The 14,005-nt window shown below is 51.8% G+C and overlaps 1 protein-coding gene across 2 annotated transcripts; it reads left to right on the forward strand.

The window, feature by feature from the left end:
• Positions 1-947: 947 nt before the first annotated feature.
• Positions 948-13,730, forward strand: pik3r4 (phosphoinositide-3-kinase, regulatory subunit 4). Of its 2 annotated transcripts, none has more exons than XM_013913616.1 (21): positions 948-1,269; positions 2,646-3,375; positions 3,490-3,623; positions 4,412-4,622; positions 4,708-5,100; positions 5,174-5,308; positions 5,389-5,610; positions 6,193-6,366; positions 6,469-6,614; positions 6,690-6,893; positions 7,818-8,019; positions 10,028-10,119; positions 10,531-10,753; positions 10,833-10,998; positions 11,076-11,240; positions 11,331-11,542; positions 11,650-11,781; positions 11,878-11,978; positions 12,060-12,148; positions 12,641-12,761; positions 12,833-13,730. In XM_013913616.1, exons 2-21 carry the CDS (start codon positions 2,658-2,660, stop codon positions 13,001-13,003), a joined length of 4,011 nt encoding a protein of 1,336 aa, XP_013769070.1. In that variant the 5' UTR covers positions 948-1,269; positions 2,646-2,657; the 3' UTR covers positions 13,004-13,730. The 2 variants fall into 2 exon arrangements, with proteins under 2 accessions (XP_013769070.1, XP_013769069.1); XM_013913615.1 differs by having other exon boundaries at positions 949-1,269; positions 2,641-3,375.
• The last annotated feature ends 275 nt before the right edge of the window (positions 13,731-14,005 follow it).

The raw sequence follows: 14,005 nt of genomic DNA on the forward strand, positions 1-14,005 counted from the left end.
GTTTTATTTTTGGCAAAATTTCATATACACAAAAGCAAAGTCCTCGGCAGAAAGCCTGAACTTCTTGTATTAAAGTGGAACTTGCACAATATATAAGGACAATCTCCTCATCAAAAAACACGAAGGCTCTCAAGACTGTTAACATCTGTAACCGATTGAAGCTGCTAACTTGATTTTGGCTCTTGCAAATTTCTGTTTATTTATGTTCCCCTTAATTATTTTATTTTTTGTACTCCCTTTTGTCTCACTGTCCTTGTCCCTCTCTCTGTTCTTCATTGTACTACCACAATGTCATCTTCTATGTGATTCCTGTTTTACTTGACTGTATGTCTAAAATGTGATAAATAAAGTTTAAAAAAAATCCGACAAACAGGGTCTGGGAGATGTTTTGGTGGAGGTCATGACCTGGCTCAATGATTTAGGAAATGTCTGATTGAAAGCAACACTTAATGTCATTTACCCTTATATTGTATATTGTATAGCTTTCTTGTTATATGTAAAATTGTATTATATTATTTAATTTTTACTTTAAAATATTTTACTTGCATTTTTAATCACTCTTATATTTAAATGTTCATTTTCTATTTTATCTAGGGATTGAGAGTAACGAAGTTTCTATTCTCTGTATGTCCTGTACATGTGGCAGAATTGACAATAAAGTTGACTTTGACTTTGAACACTTTATTGCTCACCTTTTCATCATTTATAAATAAACATAGTTATAAGAAGACTCTCAGGTAACCTCACAGGTATGTTTGGATTGTGGGAGGAACCGACAGGAACAAGCAGAACACGGAAACTCCGCACAGACAGAGCCAGCCGGATTCAAATCCCGGACCTTGGACCCGGACCCCGGATCTCTGTGAGTAACGCGCTGCTCCACCGCGCAGACCTGTCAGTGAGCCGACACGGATAATTGAATCGACAGAGAGCCTCACACGCTGCTATACGATCTTTGGAACTACCGCGGTTGGTGCTTAAGGATGCTTCCGGTTCCGCTGTAACCCGGAAACACAATAACAGCTGGAAACAGCGGATCGATTAGCTGAGCGAGTCCGGCTGGTTTGTTGTTTATCCTCGGTTATCTGAGCACGGTGGGTCGGTACTGCGGTGGCAGGAGGAGAGCCGACATGAAGACCCGGATTGGCGGATCAGCCTGAAGCCTGTTCCTGTTAGCAGCCTTTAGCATTAGTGCTACGGCTAGCGCTGCTAGCACGCTGAAGCTAATAGCAGCAGTAGCTGTGGTCCAGTGAGAGCGAACGGCTGCAGGTTTGTCTGCTTTTTACCGTGTACTTCCCTCAGAGAGATGCTAACTGTTAGCCTCCGAGTGTTTTAGTGTGTTTGTGGTCTCACAGCCGGTTTCACTCCGAGCTCTGGAAGCTGATGTTCCTCTGGGTCAGGCCGGTGTCCCAGCTTAACTTGTTGGATCCGTTTACATCTTCCAGATTAAAGATCTCCAGCTCGTGCAAATGCATACACGCATTATTTCCAGACTACAGCGAAATTATTTGTAATTAAAAACAGAGATTAGAAAGTCTAACGCCTGGTCTCGTGTCTCTGTGTTTCTGTAACGTAAATAACGAGCGGACATTTTCCTCACACGCCACCGATCAGCTCCACGGACACTCCAGTTTACACGCCTGTTCGCCCGTCGGCGGTTTAATACCTGCCCACGTTACCTAGTGATGTCACAGTTTAACGTGGGCAGATACGTGTCGTCCTCACAAGGAAATGAGCAGATGTAGCTCGTGTTTCTACCGTCATGGTTTAAAGATGGCAAACAGAGGAGGGAGGATGGACGCCGAGCAGCAGAGCCCGAGATCAAACTCCTGCAAACACCACAGCAGCACAATGAAACCCAACATCACACCGACAGCTGACGTCTGATATATTTACATGGAAAACTACAGATTGACAGCCTGTCTGACCCTGACCACACCCTCCAAATAAAACCTACAAGAACTAAAAATATTTGCAGGCACATACTCGAGGGTCAAACACATTTTTCATTCTCAAACCTTCTATTCAGTAAGGCAGCAGAGACTCTCCCCCTAAACAGCGTCTGGATCAGTCACGTTTCATGCAAAGCTCGTCCCCAAAGGCTGATATGGAGCAGGAGGCCAACGAAAGAAACCCGGAAAACACGACATAGCCGAGCTGGGCCCTGAACTAAAGACATGTCCACACAGGCGCTCTGTGATCTTCAGAACTCCAGAATTCAAAATCCTGCTCCTCACATACAAGGTCTTAAATAATCAGGCCCCATCTCATCTTAATGACCTTGTAGTACCATATCACCCTATTAGAGCACTTCGCTCTAACTCTGCAGGCCTACTTGTTGTTCCTAGAGTATTTAAAAGTAGAATGGGAGGCAGAGCCTTCAGTTTTCAGGCCCCTCTTCTGTGGAACCAGCTTCCAGTTTGGATTCAGGAGACAGACACTATCTCTACTTTCAAGATCAGGCTTCAAACTTTCCTTTTTGCTAAAGCATATAGTTAGGGCTGGACCAGGTGACCCTGAATCCTCCCTTAGTTATGCTGCAATAGACGTAGGCTGCCGGGGATTCCCATGATGCACTGGGTGTTTCTTCTTCACTCACTATGTGCGTGTACACCTCTCCTTCTGTTTGTTTTTCTGCAGCGCAGCTTCGAGGCACAATGGGGAACCAGCTAGCGGGCATTGCCCCCTCTCAGATCCTGTCCGTGGACAGCTACTTCTCCGACATCGTCGATCACGAGTACGATAAGAGCCTGGGCAGCACGCGCTTCTTCAAGGTGGCCCGGGCCAAACATCGCGAGGGCCTGGTGGTGGTGAAGGTCTTCGCCATCCAGGACCCGTCGCTGCCGCTGACGAGCCACAAGCAGGAGCTGGAGGAGCTGAAGATTCGCCTGCACTCCTGCCAGAACTGCCTGCCTTTCCAGAAAACCTCTCTCACCGAGAAGGCCGCCATCTTGTTCCGCCAGTACGTTCGGGACAACCTGTACGACCGCATCAGCACGCGGCCGTTCCTTAACAACGTGGAGAAGCGCTGGCTCGCCTTCCAGATCCTCAACGCCGTCGACCAGGCTCATAAGGCTGGCGTGCGTCACGGGGACATCAAGACAGAGAATGTGATGGTGACCAGCTGGAACTGGGTGCTGCTCACCGACTTTGCCAGCTTCAAGCCCACCTACCTGCCCGAAGACAACCCCGCCGACTTCAACTACTTCTTCGACACGTCTAGGAGGAGGACGTGCTACATCGCCCCCGAGAGGTTCGTAGATGGAAGCATGTTTACCACGGAGAGCGACCAGAACACGCCGCTGGTGGACCTGACCAACAACAACCAGAGGAGCCGAGGGGAGCTGAAGCAGGCCATGGACATCTTCTCTGCAGGTACGGAGGCGTTGCTGCAAGCTTCCATCACACTTCCGGTGATAATGTTTGTGTGCTTCTGCACTCAGAGGAACGCCAGACCTCATCTGTGTGTGTGTGTGTGTGTGTTTTCAGGCTGTGTGATCGCTGAGCTGTTCACAGAGGGCGTCCCGCTCTTTGATCTGTCCCAGCTGCTGGCGTATCGTAAAGGACACTTCCAGACGGAGCAGGTCCTCATGAAGATCGAGGACCGCAGCGTCAGAGAGCTGGTACTGATTTATGACCCGGCTGGTAATTCAGCACAGAGCAGCTGAAGATGAGCTGTTGTGACTTCAGGCTGACAAATGTTAGAGTCTCACTCTTTGATCAATCAGGTTATTCTGGACTTGCATTAAAAAACTCTGAGGTGCTGCCTTTTGTGGAATTTTCCACCAACAGGAAAAGTCTTTAAAACCTGGGCAGGTGAAAGAGCCAGGAATCTTTTTTTCAATTGAACTTTATTTACACGGCGCAAAATCACAACAACAGTCGCCTCAAAGCGCTTTATATTGTAAGATAGATCCTACAATCCTACATACAGAGAAAAGCCCATCAATCACATGACCCCCTGTGAGCAGCACTTTGGAGACAGTGGGAAGGAAAAACTCCCTTTGAACAGGAAGAAACCTCCAGCAGAACCAACCAGGCTCAGGGTGTGTGTGTGTGTGTGTGTGTGTGTGTGTGTGTGTGTGTGTGTGTGTGTGTGTGTTGGAAGCAGGATGTGGTGCAGGTGTGTTATATTCTGAAATGTTTCGGTGTTATAATAAAAAGACGTTTGGCCAAAAACAAACAGGAAGTTACAAGAACCGCTCTTAAGGAAGCAAACGGCATCTGAGCGCTGCGGCTCGGCCCTCCGCAAGTCCTGACAAAGTAAAAATAAATGTTTTATCAAATGGAAGCGTTTACTTCCCAGTCGAGCTGAGGTCGTGTGGAGCTCTTACTTGGTCTTACTTTGAAGGCGGCGAGTGCAGCGCCCACAGCGAGGTCTTTACCTGTGTGTGTGTGTGCTTCCTGTCAGGTGGCCCAGATGGTGCAGCGGGAGCCCGAGAAGCGGCTGACGGCAGAGGAGTATCTGAAGCAGCAGCGAGGCAAAGCGTTCCCGGACATCTTCTACACCTTCCTGCAGCCGTACATGGCGCAGTTCGCCAAAGAGACGTTCCAGTCGGCGGACGAGCGCGTGCTCATCATCCGCAAAGACCTCGACAACATCCTGCACAACCTGCACGGAGGTCACGCGTCTTTGAGGGTGAAACTTGGAGAGGGTGAAAGTCTGCTGCTGCCGAAACCTGACTGTTGTTGTTTGTTTCCCCTTAGGCTCCGCCTCCTCTTCGCCCCAGGATGGCAGCAATGGCGTGACGAGCTCCCGTGAGGAGCAGGGCCTCGTCGTGCTCGTCTCCGTCATCACTTCCTGCCTCCAGACGCTGCACTGCTGTGACTCCAAGCTCGCCGCGCTGGAGCTCGTCCTCCACCTGGCCCCCCGGCTCAGCGTGGACGTCCTGCTGGACCGCATCACGCCGTACCTGCTGCACTTCTGCAACGACCCCATGCCCCGCGTGCGCGCCCAGGCCGTGCGGACGCTGGCCAAGGTTCTGGCGCTGGTGAAGGAGGTCCCGAGGAACGATGTGAACATCTACCCCGAGTACATCCTGCCGGGCATTGCCCATCTCGCCCAGGACGACGCTACCATCGTCAGGCTGGCGTACGCAGGTCAGTGACTCAGAAACGCCGCAGACGCACGCCGCGCAGGTTTAGATCGTTGACACCTTCTTTGTCCTCTCAGAAAACATCGCCCACCTGGCCGAGAGCGCGCTGCGCTTCCTGGAGCTGGTCCAGGAAAACAACGTGAACACGGAGCAGGACCTGAGCAGCGAGGACGCGGAGGAAGCGCTCCACCCCAACGAAAACTACGACTCAGGTATGCCCCGCCCTCGGTGCTGTTTATAAATGCGTCGCTGTGCGTCCATGTGACGAGCTCGCTGTATGTGTGCTGTGCAGAGCTGCAAGCGCTGCACGAGATGGTGCAGCAGAAGGTGGTGACGCTGCTCAGCGACTCGGAGAACATCGTCAAGCAGTCGCTGATGGAGAACGGCATCACGTGCCTGTGCGTCTTCTTTGGCCGGCAGAAAGCCAATGACGTCCTGCTGTCCCACATGATCACCTTCCTCAACGACAAGAACGACTGGCACCTGCGGGGCGCCTTCTTCGACAGCATCGTGGGTAAGCGCGCCAAACTTAGCAGCAGCGCCCTCTGTGGTCAGAAGCGGGAACTGCAGCTGGTGTGCTGCGAGGTTAGCTACCAGCAGCAGCTAAAGACGAGTGTAGTTCTCTTCCATCACAGTTTACAGGCTTTAGAGGCCAGTGTTTGGAGGCTGGAGTGAAGCAGACGTAGAAGCTCCTCAGTCTCGACGCCACAAACATCTTCTGGCTGGAAGAGTAATATTCTCAGCCGCTGAGACAGATCGTTTAGGATACCTGTGCGCGTTTCTGCTTCTCTGCCTCGTTGAACTGATGTAGACTCGGTGACATCGCCATAGAAGTCCAATCAGTTTTTCAATTCTGAGGAGTCAAAAGCTTCAAGTTCTCCGGAAAAACACAAACAAACAAACAAAGGAGAGCATAAACATTAACTCATGATCCGAGGTCATAAAGACATCATTGAATGTAAATGTAAGGACGTGGAAGAGAAGGTGATGCTAAAGAGGGCGGGGCAAACAACTAACAGGGGGAGGAAGTGAAACTGATGAATACAAAATAAAGCAGGAAATAAGAAACGCTCTCTCTCCCTGTGTGTGTCTGCAGGCGTGGCGGCGTACGTCGGCTGGCAGAGTTCGTCCATCCTGAAGCCGCTGCTGCAGCAGGGTCTGAGCGACACCGAGGAGTTCGTCATCTACAAAGCCCTGAACGCGCTCACCTGCATGTGCCAGCTGGGTCTGCTGCAGAAACCGCACCTCTACGAGTTCGTCGGCGACATCGGTAAGCGAGTCTCAGGAGCTGTTTCCCTCCAGCGGCTTTCGCGTGTTTTAGCCGTGGACGTGATGTCACTAAACCCGGTCTGTCTCCTCCCGCCTGCCGTAGCTCCGTTCCTGTGTCACCCCAACCTGTGGATCCGTTACGGCGCCGTGGGCTTCATCACCGTAGTCGCGCAGCACCTCAACGTCGCCGACGTCTACTGCAAGCTGATGCCCCACCTCAACCCCTTCATCACCCAGCCCATCATCCAGGTGAGTCCGCGCCACCGTCGTCACGCTCGCGCCTCCTGCGTCCTCCTCACTTCATCCGTCTTCATCTCCCCGCAGATCGATAAGGAGCTTGTTCTGCTCAGTGTCCTGAAGGAGCCCGTGAGTCGCTCCATCTTCGACTACGCCCTGCGCTCCAAAGACATCGCCACGCTCTTCAGACACCTGCTGCTGCGCCAGAAGAAGCGCGCGGGCACCATCCCAGAATGCCCCACGCCCGATGACCCGGCCATCGCCCAGCTCCTCAAGAAGCTGCTCTCACAGGTGAGAACACGTTTTATGGGCTCCGCCTCACTGCTGCCTCTGCTGGATGCTACAGGAACTGCAGGCTGTGCTTGCTGCGCCATGATGTTTCTCTGCAGCAATGCTGGCTGCAGTCACAAGGGGGCAGCAACACACAGCTTTTAGCCTGTTGTTTACACACACACAAATCTGCACTCACATTTTAATTGCACTGCTTTTAGTCACTTTATACAATCTATCACGAGCATGCTCAGTGAGAGGCCAGCACGAGATCTGACAGGTCAATGAATTAAACACATTTAGCAACAAGAAAACGACGAGCAGCGTTTAGCCTCCTGCATGGCTCCGCCCTCGCTCAGCTTCATGCATGAAACCTGCACGTTCTTCACTGACATGAGGCCGAGGCTTTTCATGTCGTGGTTTCTCTGAAGATAAAGGATTTGTTTGTCCAGCTGATTTGAAAGCTAAATTCTTCTGCGGCTGTCGGTGTTTGTTCCTGACTGGATGTGGTCGACCTTCTCGACACAGTTAAACACATTTCGCCTCTGATCAGTTCCTGTTACTGGAAAGGAGGAAACAGAGATGATGATTAATCATGTGGACGGCAGAAGTTCAAACTGAGGAATCCAGAGGTTTATCACCTCGTCAGTGTGAGGAGTGTAGATAAGGATAAGTCTGCTGTGTCTCAGAGCTCCTCCTGCGTGATCATGATCAGTTCCTCTGGCGTCCAGCAGAGGCAGCAGCGACTCAGTCCCCATCCCGTGTTAAAATGAACACGCTTACAGCCTGACTGATCGTTTCCACCTTCATAATAAGTGAATGAGCCTTTCTGCTCACAGCAGAGACGAGTGGAGGGAGACGATGTGCTTTAACTCCTCCCACCTCATTTTATTCACACGACTTGTTGACAGCAAATGATCACCGCCGTGCGGACTCTGTTCTCAGGGCATGACCGAGGCCGAGGAGGACAAGCTGCTGGCGCTCAAAGACTTCATGCTGAAATCCAACAAGGCCAAAGCCAACATGGGCGAGCAGAGCCACGCGGGGGAGGCGGGCCAGACCGGCGTCATCGACCTGGCCACGCTCGGCATCACCGGCCGCCAAGTGGACCTGATCAAACCCAAAGCCGAGGGCGAGGACAAGCGAGGTAACCCACATCCCATCCACACAGCGAGTTTCACATACACATATGAAAGTTGGTACACAGTTGTAACGCGCTAACATGGACCAAAAAGTCCACCGGACCCACGTCCCAAACCTGCAGGAAGTCGGCCATTTTTAATTAAAAATGCCCTTCTGGTGCGGATTCGACCATTTCCAGGTGTCACACTTTTGCAGACTCCTCCTCGGGATTTATTGGATCAACTTGGTATGTGGTCACTCTACACTGCACGCCTGGGCCATGTTACATCGAGGAGCTTTAGAGTTTTCGTCGTGGAGCGTGTCCGCGGCACCACAGCCAATGTTCGACACTGTGAGGCTTCGCTGTGGTTAAGCTGAGTCGGTCTTAGGTAGGGCTGGGTATCGAAGAATCCATTCTGATCCACAAGGTCCTGATTCGATTTGAATCGGGGACATTTTGCCTCAGACAGCCAAAAATGTTATAACTCTGATCGTTTATCAGCACGTATCCATGTATAAGACAAAGCTGACGCTGTGAGGCTCCATCAGAGGTGTGAGCATCACCGCAGACGTCTTTGTGTCAAAGTAACTGAGGATAAAACATGAAGCAGGTTTTCCTGTTCTGGCTTTTTATAGCAGAGAAGCTTCGAACTCTTCTGCAGTCGATCAAAGACTGAAGCAACCTGATGCTGCTGAAGTGAAGCAGAGTCACAGAGGTTCGATCACAGCTGAGCAATCATTGAAGTCTAAATGTCTTCAGTCTGAACAGAGGTGAGGCTTTCTGCTCGGAAGGCAGTTAAATGTAAAAAACCAGCAGCTGACAGGCTGTAAACAGCTGTAGACTTGTGTGTAATAAACAAGCGGAAAATGCAGAAAACAGAGATTCAGACGGGAAACTGTTGCTGAGAGAGAGAGCTGTGCATGAAGTGTGATTTTATCCTGGTGGAAGCAAAACAGCAAAAGTCAGAGTGAGTCCATGACGATGTTCATGTGAAGCGTAGTTTGGATCTTCTTTTGCTGCTGGTTCGGTCAATATTGTTTGGAGAGACATCAAACTAACAGCTTCTGAATCAGCGCAAAAAGGACCCGCCGACACATCGGAATCAGCGAGCTGTCGGCTTCCAGCCCCGACCGTGTCCGTGCCGTCGGGTGAGAAAGGCGACGTCTCACTGATTCTGATGCGTCGGCGGGTTGCGCTGTGGGTTTACGTCTTTGTGCAGAAGCCTGTTCCTGCTCTCATTCACTGTTTTGGTGGTTGTTGAAAATTTGTGAGATTGAACTTGAGATTCTGGCGTTTCGGGCAAAATAAATTTATATTTAAAAATCTATTCAGGATTTTAATGAATCGATATCACGTTATCCAAGCCAGAATCGATTTTAATCAGAACATCGATATTCAAAACCCAGCCCTGGTCTTAGAGGCCGGTAAGCTCCTCCCACATTTTTTACAGTTTCACAGCTGAGTGACATGAAACTGAACTGAACTTCAGTGTTGTTGTTTTGTTTGTGCTTCATTGCCCTTTCCTGTTCCTGCAGCTGGTCTGCTGATCAGGCCGTAAACACGACCCACTGCTGCCTCTGCTGGACGTTAGGGGAACTGCAGGGTTTCAGCTCTGATGCTTATTGTTTTGTCGAGTGTTTCCATGTGTCTGTTGTGATGTCTCTTGTGGGGTATGTAAAAGGTCCCGCTGCTTTGAAACAATCCTGTTCCAGATGTTTTTGTGTAATTCCGCCACAGTAATCGGCTCCATCTGCAGCCACACATGTGAGAGCAGCAGATTGAAAGACGCTCTCTGGTCTGTCTCATTAATCACTTTGGCTTTGTGATCAGAGAGCGGCCGACAGATTCACTGCATCTAATCAAAGCCCTCCAAAATAAAAGTATCTCATCTCGACGAGCACATGAAGAATTATTCGAACTTTTCTTTGTGTGACATTTGTTTCGCCTTCTCCTCAGATTTAGTTTCACCGATTATGGAAGCTGCTTCATCTGAGCTCGTGGTTAACGTCCTGTTTGCATGTCTGTCCCACAGCCAGGAAGCACACCAAACAGGACTCCACCATGAACGAGGAGTGGAAGAGCATGTTTGGATCTCAGGAGCCGCCCTCCAGCCAGCCCGCCACGGTAACGCCACCGACATTCGTACGCTGCTGTGCCGGGTCCCATTTAGTCTGAGAGCAGATGTGCACGACTATTCTCAGAGTTTAGAGGCTGCAGGTACAGAGGGGCGGGTCTAAAAGCATCAGGGACATTTGTAGTTTGACTGCTCACCAGACGACACTCAAAACAATGCATTGTGGGTAAACGTTCTGGGTTCTTCATCACACCTGCAGCTGTGTCGTCATCATGTTCTAACGTAATTGTGTGTCAGTGCTGTGGAGGAGGAACCATCGTTAGATTTCATCTTCAGTGGGAGGAAACCTGCTCGACTAAGGTTTCACGCCTTCCTTTCGCACGCCCCGGGGCATGATGGGAGATAATTCTGTGGTTCTGGTTCCTTTCAGTCGCTAAACTTGGGTTTGGGTCCGTTCGCAGGCCGCCGACGGGCCGGGGAGTCAGATCAGGAAGAGCACCGCGGCTCTGGCGGTGCCCGTGCTGCAGTCGGTGGCAAGCGGCCCCGCCTATCAGCGACGCCTCAACACGTGCAAGGCCGAGCTTCAGCAGCTGGTGCAGCAGAAGAGGGAGCAGTGCAGTGCCGAGCGCATGGCCAAGCAGATGATGGAGAGCGCCGAGTGGGAGAGCCGACCTCCTCCTCCAGGTAAGCGCCGCCGCACTCGCAGCGGACCTCGGGCGGGGCGCGGGCGAGCTCACACCTCACACAGCTGTGACTGTTTCAGGGTGGCACCCGAAAGGCCTGCTGGTCGCCCACCTGCACGAACACAAAGCTGCCGTGAACCGCATCCGAGTCTCCGACGAGCACTCCATCTTCGCCACGGCTTCCAACGACGGTACTGTCAAAGTGTGGGACAGCCAGAAGATGGAGGGAAAGACCACGACCACCAGGTGAGGCCCTCAGGTGTGCCTGCCCCGCATGCAGAAGCGGCGCCGCGGAGTCACTCACCCTCACCGTGTCTCCGCAGGTCGGTGTTGACGTACTCTCGCATCGGCGGCCACGTGAAGACGCTGACCTTCTGTCAGGGCTCGCACTATTTAGCCGTGGCCTCGGATAATGGATCCATCCAGCTGCTCGCCGTCGAAGCCAACAAACCGCCAAAATCCCCCAAAGTGCAGCCGTTCCAGAGCAGGTAACCGAAACCCGACGACACAGTTCAAGATAGCCGTGTTTGAGATGAGCACCAGGATATCTGACAGGAAGTCGGTCTGTGCTCTTTCAGGTCTCTGGACCTGCAGGAGGACGGCTGCACGGTCGACATCCACCACTTCAACTCCGGCGCCCAGTCGGTGCTGGCGTACGCCACCGTCAATGGCTCGCTGGTCGGCTGGGACCTCCGCTCCAACTCCAACGCCTGGACGCTGCGCCACGACCTCCGCCTCGGACTCATCACGTCCTTTGCCGTGGACATGCACCAGTGCTGGCTCTGCCTCGGTCCGTGTGTCCTCACATGAAATCTGTTTGTGGTGGCAGCAAAACGGTTTTAACAAAGACGTGCGTCCAGGTGTCGCACGAAACATTCACGTCTCTGTTTCCTGCAGGTACGAGCAGCGGCACCATGGCCTGCTGGGATATGCGGTTCCAGCTGCCCATCTCAAACCACTCCCACCCTGCCCGAGCACGAATCAGACGGCTGCTGATGCACCCGCTCTACCAGTCGTCTGTCATCGCAGGTCAGCTGAGTCGCCTCAGAGTTCGTTTCTGTTAAAGTCTCCACAGAGTCATAAGTGTGTGTGTGTGTGTGTGTGTGTGTGTGTGTGTGTCTGCAGCTGTGCAGGGGAACAATGAAGTGTCCATGTGGGACATGGAGACCGGAGACCGCAAATTCACCCTGTGGGCGAGCTCGGCACCCCCACTCTCTGAGATGCAGGTGAGTGTGTGTGTGTGTGTGTGTGTGTGTGTGTGTGCGTGTGTGTGTAAGTCACTGAGGTGTGTGTTTGTGTGTCTGCAGCCGTCCCCACACAGCATTAACGGGATCTACTGCAGTCCTGCTGACGGGAACCCTCTGCTGCTCACAGCCGGCTCTGACATGAGGATCAGGTGTGACCCACAGAGAAACATCCACACAAACACTCCACCTCACAGTTCTCTGCATCGTTAGCTCACAGGTGGAGTCCACGGATCGCTGACGTCGCCGAGCGAGCGGCGCCCAGCTCACACAGACTGGTTGGCTGAGGTTAGCTCGCTGTAGCTGGTAGCACATCGTTCACCTGTGTTAGCAGGAAAGCTAACATTAGCTAAGATTAGCCAGACTCACTCAGTGAAGCTCAACAGGAAGTTCTGGTTCTGGCTGGGTCGTATTTCACCCTCCACAGTTACAAAGCTCCGTCCTGGCAGGAAGTCGTAGTCATGGAGAGATGATGTCGTAGCTGTGCAGCTGACACCGCTGGGTCATCGGGTCAGCTGACGCTCAGGTGTAAGCGCCGCTCTGTGGCCCACAGAACATCAAACATGGCAGCAGGACGAGCTCGCGGCTCTGTTCGTTTAACAGTTTCTCTGAGCGACCGTTGACCTCTGCTGACCTCCGTTCAGGTTCTGGGACCTGGCGTATCCAGAAAGGTCGTACATTGTGGCGGGCGGAGCCAACGACTCGCTGCACTGCCCGTCTGTCCTCTACAGCCGCAAGATCATCGAAGGGACCGAGGTCGTACAGGTATGCACATGCACGCACGCACATGCACACACTCTTCCTGCTTTCACCTTTGAACACTGCCGTCTCTGCAGGAGATCCACAGCAAACAGAAGAGCGGCGTGGTGGAGGACTCGCCCCGCCGCGGCCCGGAGTCCCTCCCCTTAGGTCACCACGACATCATCACGGACATCGCCACCTTCCAGACCACGCAGGGCTTCATTGTCACCTCGTCCAGAGACGGCATCGTCAAAGTCTGGAAATGAGGGCCCCTGATGACATCACAGCACACGCACGCAGGGAGGCGTGTGTTTATGGACACACGCTCCTGTTCCCCATGAACACGGTTACATCATCATCACGAGACGTGGTTCAAACAGGAAGTGAAATGCTCTGCTGTAGACTCTGAGCCCTGACGACTAGTTTGTGCTTTTCATGTCCGTCAGTGTCAGGTGACAGGAAGTGCAGGTGTGCAGCTGATCTCGCTCCTGCCGGATGAACACGCCATTTTTCACTCTGAAGTCTTGTTGCCTGGATACGAAGGAAACCTGATTTTTAGAACCACGATTGATAGCTGCGCTGATGATTTAGGGAAGTAAATCTGTTGAGTTGCATTATGGGACATGTAGTCTTGTTTTGATTCATCTTTAGTTCAGTTTTCCATGTGCAGGTGTAATTCAGCTTCTTTAAATCGGAGCGTCAGCGACGCCTCCAGCTGAGCTCCACGTTGTTCCTGCAGAGCCCACCAGGGGTCCCCATCCACAACTTGGGAACTGCTGTTGAGTCTGTGTGACGTTCTTCTGGCTTCATTTGAAAGTGCTTTATTAACAAAAGGACTGCGTACATCAGGAGCACAGATTAGTCACCTGAGGTAAACTTCCTGTCTCGTTGTGATGATTCACCTGAACGCTGCTCAGAAGCATCGAACACTGTCAGAGCTCCACAAACCAGCAGAATCTGTGTGTGTGAAAATAAAACCATGTATGAAACGATGCTTTACGGCCTGAAGCAAACTCAGTGAGACCTGAGAACTCTGTGTGCACCTGTCCAGACGTCTTTGTGGGGACCAAAGTGCCACATCGAAGGTGTTATTTAGACTGTGTGGTTTTAGTGTCAGGCTTATAGTTAGGCTCAGGGTTAGAAGCATTATGTCAATTACATGTCCCGACTAAGATATGAAGACGAGAATCTGTGTGTTGGTCCTGCATAGGTGCATTTAAACGTCTTTCTTCATTTTTTTACAGTTTTAAATAAAGTTTCTCTCTCGC

This window comes from Pundamilia nyererei, unplaced genomic scaffold (genome assembly GCF_000239375.1).
Source record: "Pundamilia nyererei isolate P.nyererei 1_Seehausen unplaced genomic scaffold, PunNye1.0 scaffold00139, whole genome shotgun sequence".
Lineage (NCBI taxonomy): Eukaryota > Metazoa > Chordata > Actinopteri > Cichliformes > Cichlidae > Pundamilia > Pundamilia nyererei.

Coding starts and splice junctions, on each gene's coding strand:
- pik3r4 (XM_013913616.1), top strand. CDS start 2,658: ATGGGGAACCAGCTAGCGGGCATTGCCCCCTCTCAGATCCTGTCCGTG. Junction 6,367..6,468: donor CGAGTTCGTCGGCGACATCG/GTAAGCGAGTCT, acceptor CGCCTGCCGTAG/CTCCGTTCCTGTGTCACCCC. Junction 10,999..11,075: donor GGAAAGACCACGACCACCAG/GTGAGGCCCTCA, acceptor GTGTCTCCGCAG/GTCGGTGTTGACGTACTCTC.